This window comes from Mustelus asterias, chromosome 9 (assembly GCF_964213995.1).
Source record: "Mustelus asterias chromosome 9, sMusAst1.hap1.1, whole genome shotgun sequence".
NCBI lineage: Eukaryota > Metazoa > Chordata > Chondrichthyes > Carcharhiniformes > Triakidae > Mustelus > Mustelus asterias.
In genome coordinates this window covers 7433887-7448684 of record NC_135809.1, presented here as the reverse complement: position 1 = coordinate 7448684, position 14798 = coordinate 7433887, and the positions used below count along the sequence as shown (strand labels likewise).

At 44.5% G+C, this 14798-nt stretch overlaps 2 protein-coding genes across 5 annotated transcripts in view; one reads left to right on the top strand and one right to left on the bottom strand.

Moving 5' to 3' along the window:
- The window catches only part of LOC144498461 (uncharacterized), a 23536-nt gene extending 19161 nt beyond the window's left edge, over positions 1 to 4375 (bottom strand). For 2 of the 4 annotated variants that reach the window (XM_078219609.1, XM_078219610.1), the window contains exon 1: positions 4256 to 4375. In XM_078219609.1, the coding sequence (XP_078075735.1) occupies positions 4256 to 4310 (55 nt within the window). In that variant the 5' untranslated portion in view covers positions 4311 to 4375. Of the gene's footprint in view, positions 1 to 625; positions 799 to 4255 lie in introns of those variants that run through there. The other 2 variants (XM_078219607.1, XM_078219608.1) reach the window with 1 other exon arrangement.
- Positions 4275 to 14798, top strand: LOC144498462 (glioma pathogenesis-related protein 1-like). The gene is made up of 6 exons (XM_078219611.1): positions 4275 to 4448; positions 8608 to 8853; positions 10973 to 11085; positions 11171 to 11253; positions 13672 to 13695; positions 13789 to 14798. Exons 1-6 carry the CDS (start codon positions 4275 to 4277, stop codon positions 13917 to 13919), a joined length of 771 nt encoding a protein of 256 aa, XP_078075737.1. The 3' UTR covers positions 13920 to 14798.

Below are 14798 nucleotides of genomic sequence, written 5' to 3'. Positions count from 1 at the left end.
GTTAAGGTCCGACAGGTTTATTTGGTAGCACGAGCTTTCGGGGCATTGCCCCTTCATCAAGTGAGTGCCCACATCATACCCACGTTGTCAGTGCTAAACACCCCCACAGGTTAATGCCCATATCCCTCATCATGGTCTGTGCCCAATTTTCCAACCATCCCTCCCCAAATTGGTCAGTCCTTCTCCATGATGCTCCCCCATTGATCAGTCCCTTCCAATGATGCCCCCCCCCCCCCCCCCCGCCCCCGCCCCCGCCCCCGCCCCCGCCTGGGCAGTCCCTCAAAATGATGTTCCCCCATTGGTCAGTCCCTTCCTACGATTCCCCCTACCCCATTGGTCAGTCCCTCCCCATGCTCCCCCCATTGGTCAGTCCCTCCCTATGATGCCCCCATTGGTCAGTCCCTTCCTACGATTCCCCCTACCCCATTGGTCAGTCCCTCCCCATGCTCCCCCCATTGGTCAGTCCCTCCCTATGATGCCCCCATTGGTCAGTCCCTTCCTACGATTCCCCCCCCACCCCATTGATCAGTCCCTCCCAATGATGCCCCCCCATGCGGCTCCCCCATTGGTCAGTCCCTCCTCATTGGTCAGTTCCCCCCCCCATTGCTCAGTCCCCTCCCCTCACCTGGGGGTCGGTGCCCTGCTGGCCGGTGCGGGGTCTGTCCCTCTCCCCATGGGAAGAGTTTGGGGATCAGCACAAAGACACACAGGAAGAGGCAGAGGGCCAGCGCTGTCTGCTGCCCCAGCGCCATGCTCAGCACCGGCCTGCCCGCCGCCCCGCTCACTCCTACGGATCGTCAGCCGCAGCCGCCGCACCAGCGGTTTCGAAACTCAATCGCGTTCCCCCAGCACTGAGTGCCCAGCCTGCCCCTCTCACTCTGCGACAGTGGGAAAGGTAGAAACATACATGTTTGCAGTGTCGGGTCGATGCAGGAAATACTGTTAAGTTGTTAATTTTTTTTCTATAATTCTGATTCTACCTCTTTAAAAGTAGTTACAACTTTTTGTGGATTAATGACTGGGAGAACCCAGCCTCCTTAAATTAGATGTGGCAGCTTTATCAATGACACAACTGGAGCACCTTCTCTATGGGAACACCACCACCTGGAGGTCCCTCTCCAAGTCATTCACCATCCTCACTTGGAAATATATCACTGTTCCTTCACCGTCGCTGGGTCAAAATCCTGGAATTCCCCAAAACTAACAGCACTGTGGATGTACCTAAATACATTTGCTACCAAATAAACCTGTTGGACTTTAACCTGGTGTTGTTAAAACTCTTACTGAATGTATCTAAACACAGTAAGAGTTTTAACAACACCTGGTTAAAGTCCAACAGGTTTATTTGGTAGCAAAAGCCACTAGCTTTCGAAGCGCTGCTCCTTCGTCAGATGGAGTGGATATCTGCTCATAAATAAGGCATACCTGTTGGACTTTAACCTGGTGTTGTTAAAACTCTTACTGTGTTTACCCGATGTAACTAAACCTCAGGGACTGAAGCATTTCAAGAAGATAGCTCATCACCACCTTTTGAAGGGCAACTAAGGTTGGGCAATAAATGTGGAGATGTGGAGATGCTGGCGTTGGACTGGGGTGAACACAGTAAGAGTTTTAACAACACCAGGTTAAAGTCCAACAGGTTTATTTGGTAGCAAATGCCATTAGCTTTCGGAGCACTGCTCCTTCGTCAGATGGAGTGGAAATTTCCATGCCATGCTACCGTGCCACATCTAGTGGTTAGCACTGCTGTCTCACAGAACGAGGAAGAGAGTATTACTCTCTTGCTCTTTCTTTGCTTTCAGGTGGAAACTGCAATTGTAGAAGGTGTTGGTGAGGCACACCTGGAATATTGTGTGTGATTTTTTGTGTCCTTATCTGAGGCAAGATGGCCTTGCTATAGAGGGAGTGCAATGAAGGTTTACCGGGCTGATTCCTGAGATGGCAGGACTGTCAGATGAGGAGAGACTAAGTCTGTTAGGATTATAGTCACTGGAGTTCAGAAGAGTGAGAAGGATCTCTTAGAAATGTATAAAATTCTAACAGGATTAGACAGCATAGATTCAGAAAGAATGTTCCTGATAGTGGAGGACTTCAGAACTAGGGGTCATAGTTTTGAGGATAAGGAGTAAGCCTTTTAGGATTGAGGTGAGGAGAAATTTATTCACCCAGTGAGTAGTGAATCTGTGGAATTCACTACCACAGAAAGTGGTTGAGGCCAAAAAGTTGTGTGATTTCAAGAAGGAATTAGATGTAGCTCGAGGGGCTGAAGGGATATGGGAGGGAAGGAGGGATCAGGGTATTGAGTTGGATGATCAGCCACGATCAAAATGAATGGCAGAGCAGGCTCGAAGGGCTGAATGGCCTCCTCCAGCTTCTATTTTCTATGTATCTTTTGATGTATATACCAGCCAATAGATAACTTTTTGAACAGTAAAGGAATTAAGGGTTATGGTGAGTGGGCGGGTAGGTGGAGCTGAGTCCATGAAAAGATCAGCCATGATCTTATTGAATGGCGGAGCAGGCCCGAGGGGCCTCATTCTGCCACTCATCCCTTCACTGGACATCTTCGGTGGACTGTTACCAAAATAATTCCAAGTGTCAAAATCAGCGAGCTACCCCACACAATTTTCCCACACTCTGTCTGGCAATTGGGAGTTTCAGCCAGTGGGGGGGCGGGGCTAGCTTGGTGGGGAAGCTGACTGCTAGGCATGCGCCCTAATCTCCCATTTACTGTGTACAATTGTATGGGAGATCTGTCAACCCTCTCCACCGTGGACATTGCCCCTTTCCCACCCGCCCCCCCATGATCGCCACCCCCGATCACCCACCCTCACAACGAACCCCCCATTGCCAATCTCCCCCATAGATACACCTCCCCCGATTGCCACCAGTACCCCACAGACCCCCCCCCCCCCCCCCCCGAGCACCCCTCCTGATCACCAGTCCCCCCCCAGTGACCCCCCCTGACCACCTGGGGAGATTCAATGGCCCCTGGTCCCACCGGCGAGGCCATCACGTCTGGTCCCCGTTGGTGGGGACCACCTGTGATCCTCACCGGTGAAAGCCTCCACCAGCAAGGTGGGAAAGGTAAGTGAGCCTGGACTATTATTTCCTGGGCTCACCAATAGCATTTAAATAAGATTGCACTGGCAAAAATGGCCTGGGAGGATCGCGAATGGTCCAACTGTGGGTGCGATTCGAGTTTTTAGGCTCCTACTCAAATTTCCCACCCTGCTCTTTGACCATGCAGCGGGACAGAAATCTCATGCCCCTTTTGCCTCTTTACTTGTCTCATGACCACTCCCTTTGCACCATCAATCCTTTTGTCATTTAATATCTCCTAGCTGTCTTCCACTCTATCAGAGACCTTTGCCTTTTTTCCATCATCGCTCCCCCACTCCCCCGCACTCCAGTTCTGATGAAAATGTCATGGAGCTGAAATATTTCCTCTGTTTCTGCCTCCTCTTCTGCCTGTATTTCCAGCATTTTCGTCAGGCACTGAGTCATGATGCTTGTTTGGAAAGCGGTGCAGACACGATAGTCAACACCTTTCCCCAAAGGTAGGGGAGTTTAAAACTAGAGAGCATAGGTTTAAAGTGAGAGGGGAGAGATACAAAAGGGTCCAGAGGGGCAATTTTTTCACACAGAGGGTGGTGAGCGTCTGGAATGAGCTGCCAGAGGCAGTAGCAGAGGCGGGTACAATTTTGTCTTTTAAAAAGCATTTAGACAGTTACATGGGTAAGATGGGTATAGAGGGATATGGGCCAAACGTGGGCAATTGGGACGAGCTTGGTGGTAAAAACTGGGCGGAGTGGACACGTCTGGCCGAAGGGCCTGTTTCCATGCGGCAAACCTCTATGACGGGCCGAATGGCCTCCTTCCGTGAGATTCCCTGGTCTGTGAGTTCGGAAGCGGAGCTGCAAAACTTGGGTTTCAGTTCAAGCCCGTGTGCAATCTTTGCGAGTGTTAGGTTGGCCGGTATCAGGACATTATCCCCAATCTCCACATCATTCTGAGTAAAGGTGCCTTGAAGGAGTGTTGGCGGACATTCAGGACACACCCCTTGGTTTTTGATTGTGTCAATCCAAACGGTGCGGTTTCATGAAGTTAAAAATGATCTTTTTCGACGGAAATTAAAAGGGAAGTTACATTTCGTATGAAAATCTGTTTTGCAGTCATAACTTGCAACACTTTTTGGCGTGAAATTGGAGAACTTCTGTTGAATAAGTTGCAAAGTTACGGAAGTTTAACTTACTCTGAAGACGGGTGGCAGAATGTGGAGATCGTGGTGCTCCAGCGTTTCGCTTCATTTGTGGTTCTACTTTGCTGTTCTTGGTATCGCATTATCAAATGACATTAATAATGAAGATTTCATCAGGGAATGCATCCGCAGTCACAACTTGTATCGATCGAAAGTAAACCCTCCTGCAAGCAACATGCTGTACATGGTATGGAAACGGGACACCTTAAAAATGTTTTTACAACCTTATCATTCAATTGATATGATTGCGAAATATAGGGACAGATTGGGCGTATTATTTCCTGTGAAACGAGTCTGTTCTCGCTTCGTTCTGCGGTGAAGTATAGTTCTTATATTTTAAGTTGAAGTAGTTTGGGTGAAATTGTGAACTCTTAACTTTCAACTATTCAAGTGAGTGGACCAAACCTATTTGTCAAAACGGTTGTCATCTCAATGATCCACAAGTTCACAGATGACACGAAAATTGGTTGTGTGGTAAATAGCGATTAGGAAGCTGAAATCGGCAAATTCAGCCCTAAGAGCACTCACGGCTGATCTCTCCCTGGTCTCCAATCCACCTCCCCACCTGTTCCCCGTATCCCTTTTTTTATTAGAAATACATCTATCTCCTTCTTGAAACTATTCAAGGATACCTCCACCGTGCAGCGAGTTCCACAAGTTCACCACCCTCTGCGAGAAGTAGCTCCTTCTCATCTCAGTTTTAAATCTACTGCCTCTCAACCTATTCCTATTCTAGATTGCCCCATAAGAGGAAACATTTGGTCCACATTTACTTTATCAATCCCTTTTAAAATTTTATATACCTCCATCAGATCCCCTCTCATCCTTCTAAACTCCAGCGAGTACAAGTCCAAACTGTTCAATCTCTCCTCGTACACCAACCCCTTCATCCCCGCAATCAATCTGATGAACCTTCTCTGAACTGCCTCCAATGCCACCATATCCTTCCACCATATCCTTCCTCAGATAAGGAGACCAAAACTGAACACAATACTCCAGATCTGGTCTCGCCGACACCCTATACAATTCTAACACCTCTCTACTTTCATATTGCAGTCCTTTTGCAATAAATGCTAACATCACATTTGCTTTTTTATTATATGATGTTCTGCGATGTATGAGCTGCCAGAGGTCTCTCTTCCCAGATATATTTTGGATCTGCTTTCTATTTAGGTGATAATTTGCATTACTATTTTTCTGCCAGAATGGATGACCTCACACTTATCCATATTAAACTCCATCTGCCAAATTTTGGCCCATTCTCCGAGCCTATCTATGTCTGTCTGTAAAATCTTTATATTTTCTTCACTGCCTGCTTTCCCACCTATTTTAGCATCATCCGCAAATTTTGCTAGTTTATCTCTGGCCCTGCTTGCAAATCATTTATATTTTCCTGACTTAATCTGAGTTTGTTTATTTGGTTTGACCTAAAAAGAGGGCAAATCATTTATATAGATTGCAAACAGTTGAGGTCTGAAGATGGACCCCTGCGGCACCCTGCTAGTTATATTTCACCAGCCAGAGAAGGACCCATGTATCCCAACCCTCTGCTTTCTGTCAGTCAGCCAATCCTCAATCCAATCTAGTACTCTATCCCAATCCTCTTCTGGATCAAGTCTTTTATGCGGCACCTTGTCAAACAATACAGATGGGCTGGTCAGATGGGCAGAATGGTGGTACATGGGATTTAACCTTGAAAAGTGTGAGGTGATGCATTTTGGGAGGACTAACAAGGCAAGGGAATACACAATGAACGATAGGACGCGGGGAAGTAAAGGATCAGAGGGACATTGGGGTTCATGTTTAAAGATCCCTGAACACAGCAGGACAAATAGGTAAGGTGTTTAAGAAGGCATATGAGATACTTGCCTTTATTAGCCAATGCATAACATATAAGAGCAAGGAATTTATGATGGAGCTGTATAAAACAGTCGTTAGGCCACAGCTAGAGTACTGTGTGCAGTTTTGGTCACCTATAGAAAGGATGTGATTGCACTAGGAAGGGTGCAGAGGAGATTCACCAGGATGTTGCCTGGGCTGGAGCGTTTTAGCTATGAAGAGAGGCTGGTTAGGCTGGGGTTGTTTTCCTTAGAACAGAGAAAGCTGAGGGGGGACCTAATTGAAATGTACAAAATTATGAGAGACATAGATGGGTGGTTAAGAAGAAACATTTCTCCTTCGTAAAGGGTCAGTAACCAGGGGGCATAGAGTTAAGGTAAGGAGCAGGAGATTTGGAGGGGGAATTTAAGGTAAAACTTTCTCACCCAGAGGGTGGTGGGAATCTGGAACTCACTGCCTGAAAGGGTGGTAGAGGCGGGAACCCTCACAATATTTAAGAAGCATTTAGATGAGCGCTTGAAATGCTGCAGCATATAAGGCTACGGACCAAGTGCTGGAAAACGGGATTAAAACAGACGTCTGAGGCTGGCACAGACACGATGGGCCGAAGAGCCTGTTTCTGCGCTGGGAAACTCTCTGGGTGGGATTTTCCGGCTGGGCTCACCCCGAAACTGGAAAATCCCGCCAGAGGTCAACAGACCTTTCCATGATTTGCCCCTCGCCCACTACGATTCCCATGGTGGGTGGGACGAGAAAATTCACCCTATGAATCTAAGATGAAAATCATGGCCAGGTGTTTGCGGTCATTAACTAAATCCGATTACTATCACTCAGCTAGAGTGCTTTCCGCTCAGAATTGGGTGCTTTTCTTGCCATTTTTAGATTCGTAGATAACCCAAAAAGGATGTCAAAGTCATAGGTGATTTTAGAGCAGCTCATTAGGAAGCAATGTTTTGGATATGATACATAATCTAAATAGACAGGAAAGATATTTAAGCCATAACAGGTGAGAATGGTTTTCTGGCCCTAGATAGTATGGACGGATGAATGAGCTGATCTCCATGGCTGGAGGTGGCAGTGCCCTCTGTTCTGTCTTTTTGAGCTAACCAAAGTGTTAGTCCAAAGCCAACTTTAGTCCACCTCAAGAAGCTCTTTCCTATCTGAAGTGATTGTTCCTTCTTGACAGCCTGTTTATATACCTTATTTCAGGGGGTATTCAGTTGTCTATTAGCAAGTGGCAGATTTGAAAGTATTAGAGAAAGTGCAGAAGATACTCATTAGAATGGTTCCATGGATGAGAAACTTCAGTGATGAACATTGGAGAAATTGGGACTGCTTTTCTTAGCAAAAAGAAAGTTAAGAAGAGGATTGATAGACCTACACAAAATCATGAAGTGTCTGGACAGAGTAGCTGGTGATAAACTGATCCCACTCATAAAAGGATCGAGAACAAGAGGGCACAGATTTAAAGTAATTATTAAGTGATATGTGGAGAAACCTTTTTAGGGAAGTTAGGGTTTGGAATACACTGCCTGAGTGTGGTGGGGCTAGGTTCAGTAGAAACATTCAAAAAAGAAACAGACTGTTAATTGAAAAAGAATGTTCAGGGTAATAGTGGATTGGTACTGGGTGAGTTGCTCATTCATAAGCATGGAACCAGACAATTGCAGTTCCACCCAACTGGATGATGACGGAGAAACATAAACGTAGGAGGGGGAGGAGGTAGTTACGTGCATCAAAGGCAGCAAACAGGCTGAGAAGAATGAGGAAGGATAGCTAACCTTTGTCACAGTGGCTTTGGGTGTCACGTATGACTTTGATGTGAGCCATTTCAGTCTTGTGACGGGGGTATACACCTCAGTGGAGGAATTCAAGCTTGAAATTTCAGGAAAGATGGGAACAGATTTGGGATGCAATAGAATGTTTAATAACTTTGGAGACGCAAAGGAGATTGGAGGTGGCATGGATATTTGCAAAAATGGTGGGATCAAGGCTTTTTATTTTGTATAGAGGTGGTTATGGCAGCTTTTGAGAGTTGGACAACAACTGAAGAAAGAGAACTGTTACCAATATCAGTTGTTTAAAAATTAATTTATGGGATGTGGGCGTCGCTGGCTAGACCAGCATTTATTGCCCTTGAGAAGGTGGTGGTGAGCTGCCTTCCTAACTTGGGAACTAAAAAGTAACATCTGGACAGCAATTGTCCAGGTAGTAGGAGGTGAATCTCATGCACAAAATGAGCTTGGAGAGGACATGAGAGAAAATAAGGCACGAGAGAAACATGCAAGTTCAGGGCGAGGCAGTGGGTAACTTTGGAGGAATTTTGGCCCAGTGGAAGTGGGAGGGTGGCTGAGCAGAGGATCTCAGTCATACTAGCAAAGGAAGTCTCCGCATTTGTTGACGTATCAGGTGGAGAAGGTTTTAAGAAGACTGTTTGCAGCAAATATCCAATAAAGAAGTTATGTTTTTGAAATCTGAGACACATCTCTCTTCTTCATTTTTTTTAGTCTTGGGATCAGATTCTTGCTAATGTAGCCTTAAAATGGAGTAAGAACTGCAAATTTGAACATAACAAAGACCTGCAAGTGCGAGGAAAACTTCATCCAGTATTCGATGTTGTCGGAGAAAACATCTATGTTTCAGAAGGTTCCTCTTTAAACGTCACCAGGGCAATAACAGGCTGGCATAATGAGGTTCAATATTACGATTATGCTTCACGACAGTGTTCAAAGATATGTGGCCACTACACCCAGGTAATCTATTTTGTACAAATAATTTCACAGGTCAAATTGAAAATCAAAAATAGAATTTCCATTACTGTTTTTTGAAATCCTCCTTATTGATTTTATTTTACAAAATAATATGATTAGGACTACTTACTCACAGGGCTGGTAAACACTGACATAGATTGGTTAGGCTAAATGGCCCATTTTCACATTTGAACTTCCATGTATTCAAGATGTTAGAAGCAGGTATTTCTGTGTTTCTTGAACATGTTTCTTTTGTCCTATCCTAAAACATCTGAGTCTTACAGAATTATGTCCTCTTACTTTTATATTCTGTGCCTAAATGTACATATTACACATGACTCACTGGGCCATCTATTAGCTTTTTAACCAGTTTTGGTAGGGACACACTAGTCTATCTACAACATTCAGGAAATACATTAAGAGGTGGGCAGGTACAACTGACAGTGTATCATTCTTTGAACAATGTGGCTATCAGGTATCCACTTTCGTGCGTCCTTTTTATATACTCAATGTTTTATAGAAAGTAAAACTAATCAACATGTTGGAATTAGAGCATTTTAGTTCATTTCTTCCCTGTCGCAATGTAAGATTTAGCTTTCAACAATAATAATATTTATAGACTACTCTTAATATAACAAAACATCCCAAGGCACTTCACAGGAGCATGATAAAACAGTGTATGACAAAGTCACAGAAGAAGATATTAGTTTAGATGACAAAAAGCTTGGTCAGAGGTTGGTTTTGAGGAGTATCTTAAAGCAGGACATGAAGGTAGAGAGGTGGAAAAGTGTAGGGAGGATATTCCAGAGCTTGGGGTCCAGGAAACTGATGGCACAGCCACCAAAGGTAGAGCGGTTCAAATCAGTGCTGCACAAGAGGAGCGAAATCATAGAATCCCTACAGTGCAGAAAGGAGACCATTTGGCCCATCAAGCTTGCTCTAACAACAGTCCCACCCAGGCCCTATCTCCATAACCCCATGTATTTACCCTGTTAATCCCCTTGACACTAAGGGGCAATTTAGCATGGCCAATCCATCTAACCTACACATCTTTGGACTGAGGGAGGAAACCGGAGCACCCGGAGGAAACCTACGCAGACACGGGGAGAACGTGCAGACTCCACGCAGACAGTCACCCAAGGCCAGAATTGAACTTGGGTCCCTGGTACTGTGCTATGCTAACCACTGTGCCACCGTGCTGCATATTTCAGAGGTTTGCGGGGCTGGTGGAGATTATGGAGATAGGAAGGGATGAGGCCATGGAGAGATTTGAAAACAAGAATGAGAATTTTAAAATCAATATATTGCTTGTTTGGGAGCCGATGTAAATCACCGAACACAAGGGCGATGGGAACAGGACTTGGTACGAGTTAAGATGTGGGCAGCAGTTTACCCCAAGTTTAACAGAGGGTAGAATGTGGGATCTGGCAAAGCTTGAATAGAACAGTTGCATAGTCAAGTCTTGAGGTAACAAAGCTATGAATTAGGATTTCAGCATCAGAAGACCTGAGACAAGTGTGAAGTTAAGAGATAGGAGAAATAGGCAGTCTTAATGTGATTCTGGTTTGAGTGATTTTAAACTATCTTTAAGGAATTTGATTAATAAGTCTGGTTCCTATACAACTATTCTACAGTAGTGCAGCAAATGACAAGAAAAAAAGCAACCTAGTTTCCCTGCATATTTCAACTAAAATTAGTCTCAATTATGACATTGGGACCCGACATGCATATTTAAAGAAGAACCCTGGTGATTTTGAGTGTCTTTGTCAGCTGCTTAGATAAAATTTAAAACGGGGCATTACCAGTGCTTTCCAGGAGGGCAATTTTAACTGTGCCCATTAAATTAGAATTAATATCACCAAATGTCCCTGATTTGTCAAAAAAAAATCAGTTTGTTGGCTACTCTTTAATATCCTCTGTATCAACTTAGCTGCCACTAAACCATGCCTTACCTCACTAGGAGATTGCACAAGGGGCTATAGAGTATAAATCAGAATAAACTATCAATTAATAAAGGAGAGAATTGTGAAGTACCCAATTGAGTTTAATACTTCAGGTGATTATGTTTCAGGTTTTGCTTTAACTCACAATTTGTGATTTCTCTTCCCTATTTTATTTCAAGCTGGTCTGGGCTTCAAGTTACAAAGTTGGCTGTGCATTTCACATCTGTCCATCAGGAATTGCTCGCTTTTCAGCTCGCACTTCAGTCAATTTTGTTTGTGATTATGGACCAGCGTAAGTCACTTTTAGTATTGGATTCATTTTTGATGGCATTAATGTTCATAATATAAATATTTACGCACCATTCTTTTCTTTGCAGTGGAAATTATCCAACGCACCCTTATTTAACAGGAAAAGCCTGCAGTGAATGCTTTAAAGATCGTTGTGAGAATAATTTGTGCAGTAAGTTTGAGGCACATTTTTCTCTTTGTATATGTGGTGTCTCATGCCCACAATACAGGCAAAAGCCAACTCGGTAATTTTGTCAGCAAACAGTAATTTCTTGTTTAATGTTGCAGCTGTGTTCCTAAATTGTGCAACTTTAATAGAAAAAACTTTTAAGCGAATCAGATTTTTTGATTACAATCAATTTAAAGATGTAGTTATGGTTCTGTAGGATCTTCGTCGTCGGAAATTAAACAAGAAAATACCCTATAAATTGAAATACTGAATGTTCTTGAATTGCTATATCCATAAATGAAATAGCTTTCCGCTTAAAATAAATTTGAAAAATATAAAATAAATATGCTAACTCCTTCTCCTGCTGATGTCCCGTTCACTGACTTACTCCCACTCCTCAGCTCGTCACCTCTCCTGCTCACCAATTCTCTTGCCCTCGCTATGAGCAAGGACTTTGACAAAGTCCCTCATGGGAGGTTAGTTAGGAAGGTTCAGTCGCTAGGTATACATGGGGAGGTAGTAAATTGGATTAGACACTGGCTCAATGGAAGAAGCCAGAGAGTGGTTGTGGAGGATTGCTTCTCTGAGTGGAGGCCTGTGACTAGTGGTGTGCCGCAGGGATCGGTGTTGGGTCCATTGTTGTTTGTCATCTATATCAATGATCTGGATGATAATGTGGTAAATTGGATCAGCAAGTTTGCTGATGATACAAAGATTGGAGGTGTAGTGGACAGTGAGGAAGGTTTTCAAAGCTTACAGAGGGATTTGGACCAACTAGAAAAATGGGCTGAAAAATGGCAAATGGAATTTAACGCAGACAAGTGTGAGATATTGCACATTGGAAGGACAAACCAAAGTAGAACGTACAGGGTAAATGGTAGGACTCTGAAGAGTGCAGTTGAACAGAGGGATCTGGGAATACAGGTACTGAATTCCCTAAAAGTGACGTCACAGGTGGATAGGGTCGTAAAGAGTGTCTTTGGTACATTGGCCTTTATAAATCGGAGTATCGAGTATAAAAGTTAGAGTGTTATGGTAAGGTTATATAAGGCATTGGTGAGGCCGAATTTGGAGTATTGTGTACAGTTTTGGTCACCTAGTTACAGGAAGAATGTAAATAAGGTTGAAAGAGTGCAGAGAAGGTTCACAAGGATGTTGCCGGGACTTGAGAAGCTGAGTTACAGAGAGAGATTGAATAGGTTGGGACTTTATTCCCTGGAGCGTAGAAGATTGAGGGGAGATTTGATAGAGGTGTATAAGATTTTGATGGGTATAGATAGAGTGAATGCAAGCAGGCTTTTTCAGCTGAGGCTAGGGGAGAAAGAAACCAGAGGGCCTGGGTTAAGGGTGAAAGGAGAAAAGTTTAAAGGGAATATTAGGGGGGGCCTCTTCACGCAGAGAGTGGTGGGAGTGTGGAATGAGCTGCCGGATAAAGTGGTAAATGCGGGCTCACTTTTAACATTTAAGAAAAACTTGACGGGTTCATGGATGAGAAGGGTGTGGAGGGATATGGTCCAAGTGCAGGTCAGTGGGACTAGGCAAAAAATGGTTCGGCACAGACAAGAAGGGCCAAAAGGCCTGTTTCTGAGCTGTAATTTTCTATGGTTCTATGGTTCTATTTCTGTCTGGAGACAATACACATCTCTTTAACCTGTGTTGAATGCTCCCTCCACCCACATTATCTGTACCTTTAAGACCTGGCTGGCTGTAGAGATTTGCATTCTAATTAGTATTCTGTAACTTGATTTCTGTGTCTGTGCACTGTTGGAGAACAGATATTCACTCCATCTGACGAAGGAGCTGTGCTCCGAAAGCTTATGGTATTTGCTACCAAATAAACCTGTTGGACTTTAACCTGGTGTTGTGAGACTTCTTACTCTATTTCTATGACTCAGGAAAGGGGTGGCAAGACAGAAAGCGAGTCTGAGAGTGAGAGAGCCTGCAAGTGAGAGGATTGTGGTTAAAAGTAATGATCAGGAGGGTCGATGAGGTGGGGGGTAAAAGTAATGATCAGGAGGTTCGGGGCGGGGGGGAAGGGGGGGATGTGGTGAGTGAGAGGGTTGGGAATAGAAACGATGAGTGGGAGGGTCGTGGAGGCAAGCAGAAAGCGGCAGGGTTGGGGAGGCAGCATCAAGTGGGAGAGTTGGGGAAGGAAGTGGTGAACAGGAGTTGGGGAGAGAAACCGAAAGCAGGAGTGTCAGGGAGGGAATTGGCGAGCGCGAGTGTTGAGGAGGGATACAGCAAGAGAGGCTACTCCAAAATGCTGCTACCAATCGGGGCATTGGCCTGGCAGGAAACCACACTAAAGCAAATGTCCTGTGCTACGTGTGCTGCCCCATTATATCTAGCAGTGAATGAAGCAACTTAAAAAGGGGAGTTGCTGTATTACCTATTTATTTCTCTTTTTTCTTTTTTTATCAGGGAATGGGACACTTGAGATGTCAAGTGAGTATGCTTTTAGTATACACCCAAAAGTTACTTTTCAATGTAAGGGAATGTGATTTACTTAATTGCTTCTGTTTGTTTTGTTTCTTGCAGGTGATTCAGATTCCTCATGTGATAATTACTGTACTGCTGCTTTAGTAACAAGGACATTGTCTTGTATTCTTATTGCTGTTGGAGTATATATTGTACAAAGAAAATTTCCAAACATATTTGCTTATCTGTAACACATCAATATTCTATTGATTTTAGATCACTGTACAGTTAAACATTAAGTTTGATATGTTTGAGGGGACAGGAGGAAGTGGCATTTTATATCAAACAACTGCATTTTGATGTGCAAAAAATGAATTGGTTACAAAGGGCCCTATTTTACCATTTCGATTCTAAGTGCTGGGCAGATTCTGGATGGGCGAACGTGGTGGTAAAGGGGGAAGTGCCGGTAAGGTTTGGTGTGCAGCCCATTAAGTCAATTTAAATGCATTTAAATGGCTGTCGCGCCGTTTTGGGCGCGGTCCCGATCGTGGCCATTTTCGGGCCTTGGTAAAGGGGGAACTGGCGCGGAGGTGGGCGCGGATCGCGCTATTCGCCTCATAGAACATAGAACAGTACAGCACAGAACAGGCCTTTCGGCCCACGATGTTGTGCTGAGCTTTATCTGAAACCAAGATCAAGCTATCCCACTCCCTATCATCCTGGTGTGCTCCATGTGCCTATCCAATAACCGCTTAAATGTTCCTAAAGTGTCTGACTCCACTATCACTGCAGGCAGTCCATTCCACACCCCAACCACTCTCTGCGTAAAGAACCTACCTCTGATATCCTTCCTGTATCTCCCACCATGAACCCTATAGTTATGCCCCCTTGTAATAGCTCCATCCACCCGAGGAAATAGTCTTTGAACGTTCACTCTATCTATCCCCCTCATCATTTTATAAACCTCTATTAAGTCTCCCCTCAGCCTCCTCCGCTCCAGAGAGAACAGTCCTAGCTCCCTCAACCTTTCCTCATAAGACCTACCCTCCAAACCAGGCAGCATCCTGGTAAATCTCCTCTGCACTCTTTCCAGCGCTTCCACATCCTTCTTATAGTGAGGTGACCAGAAC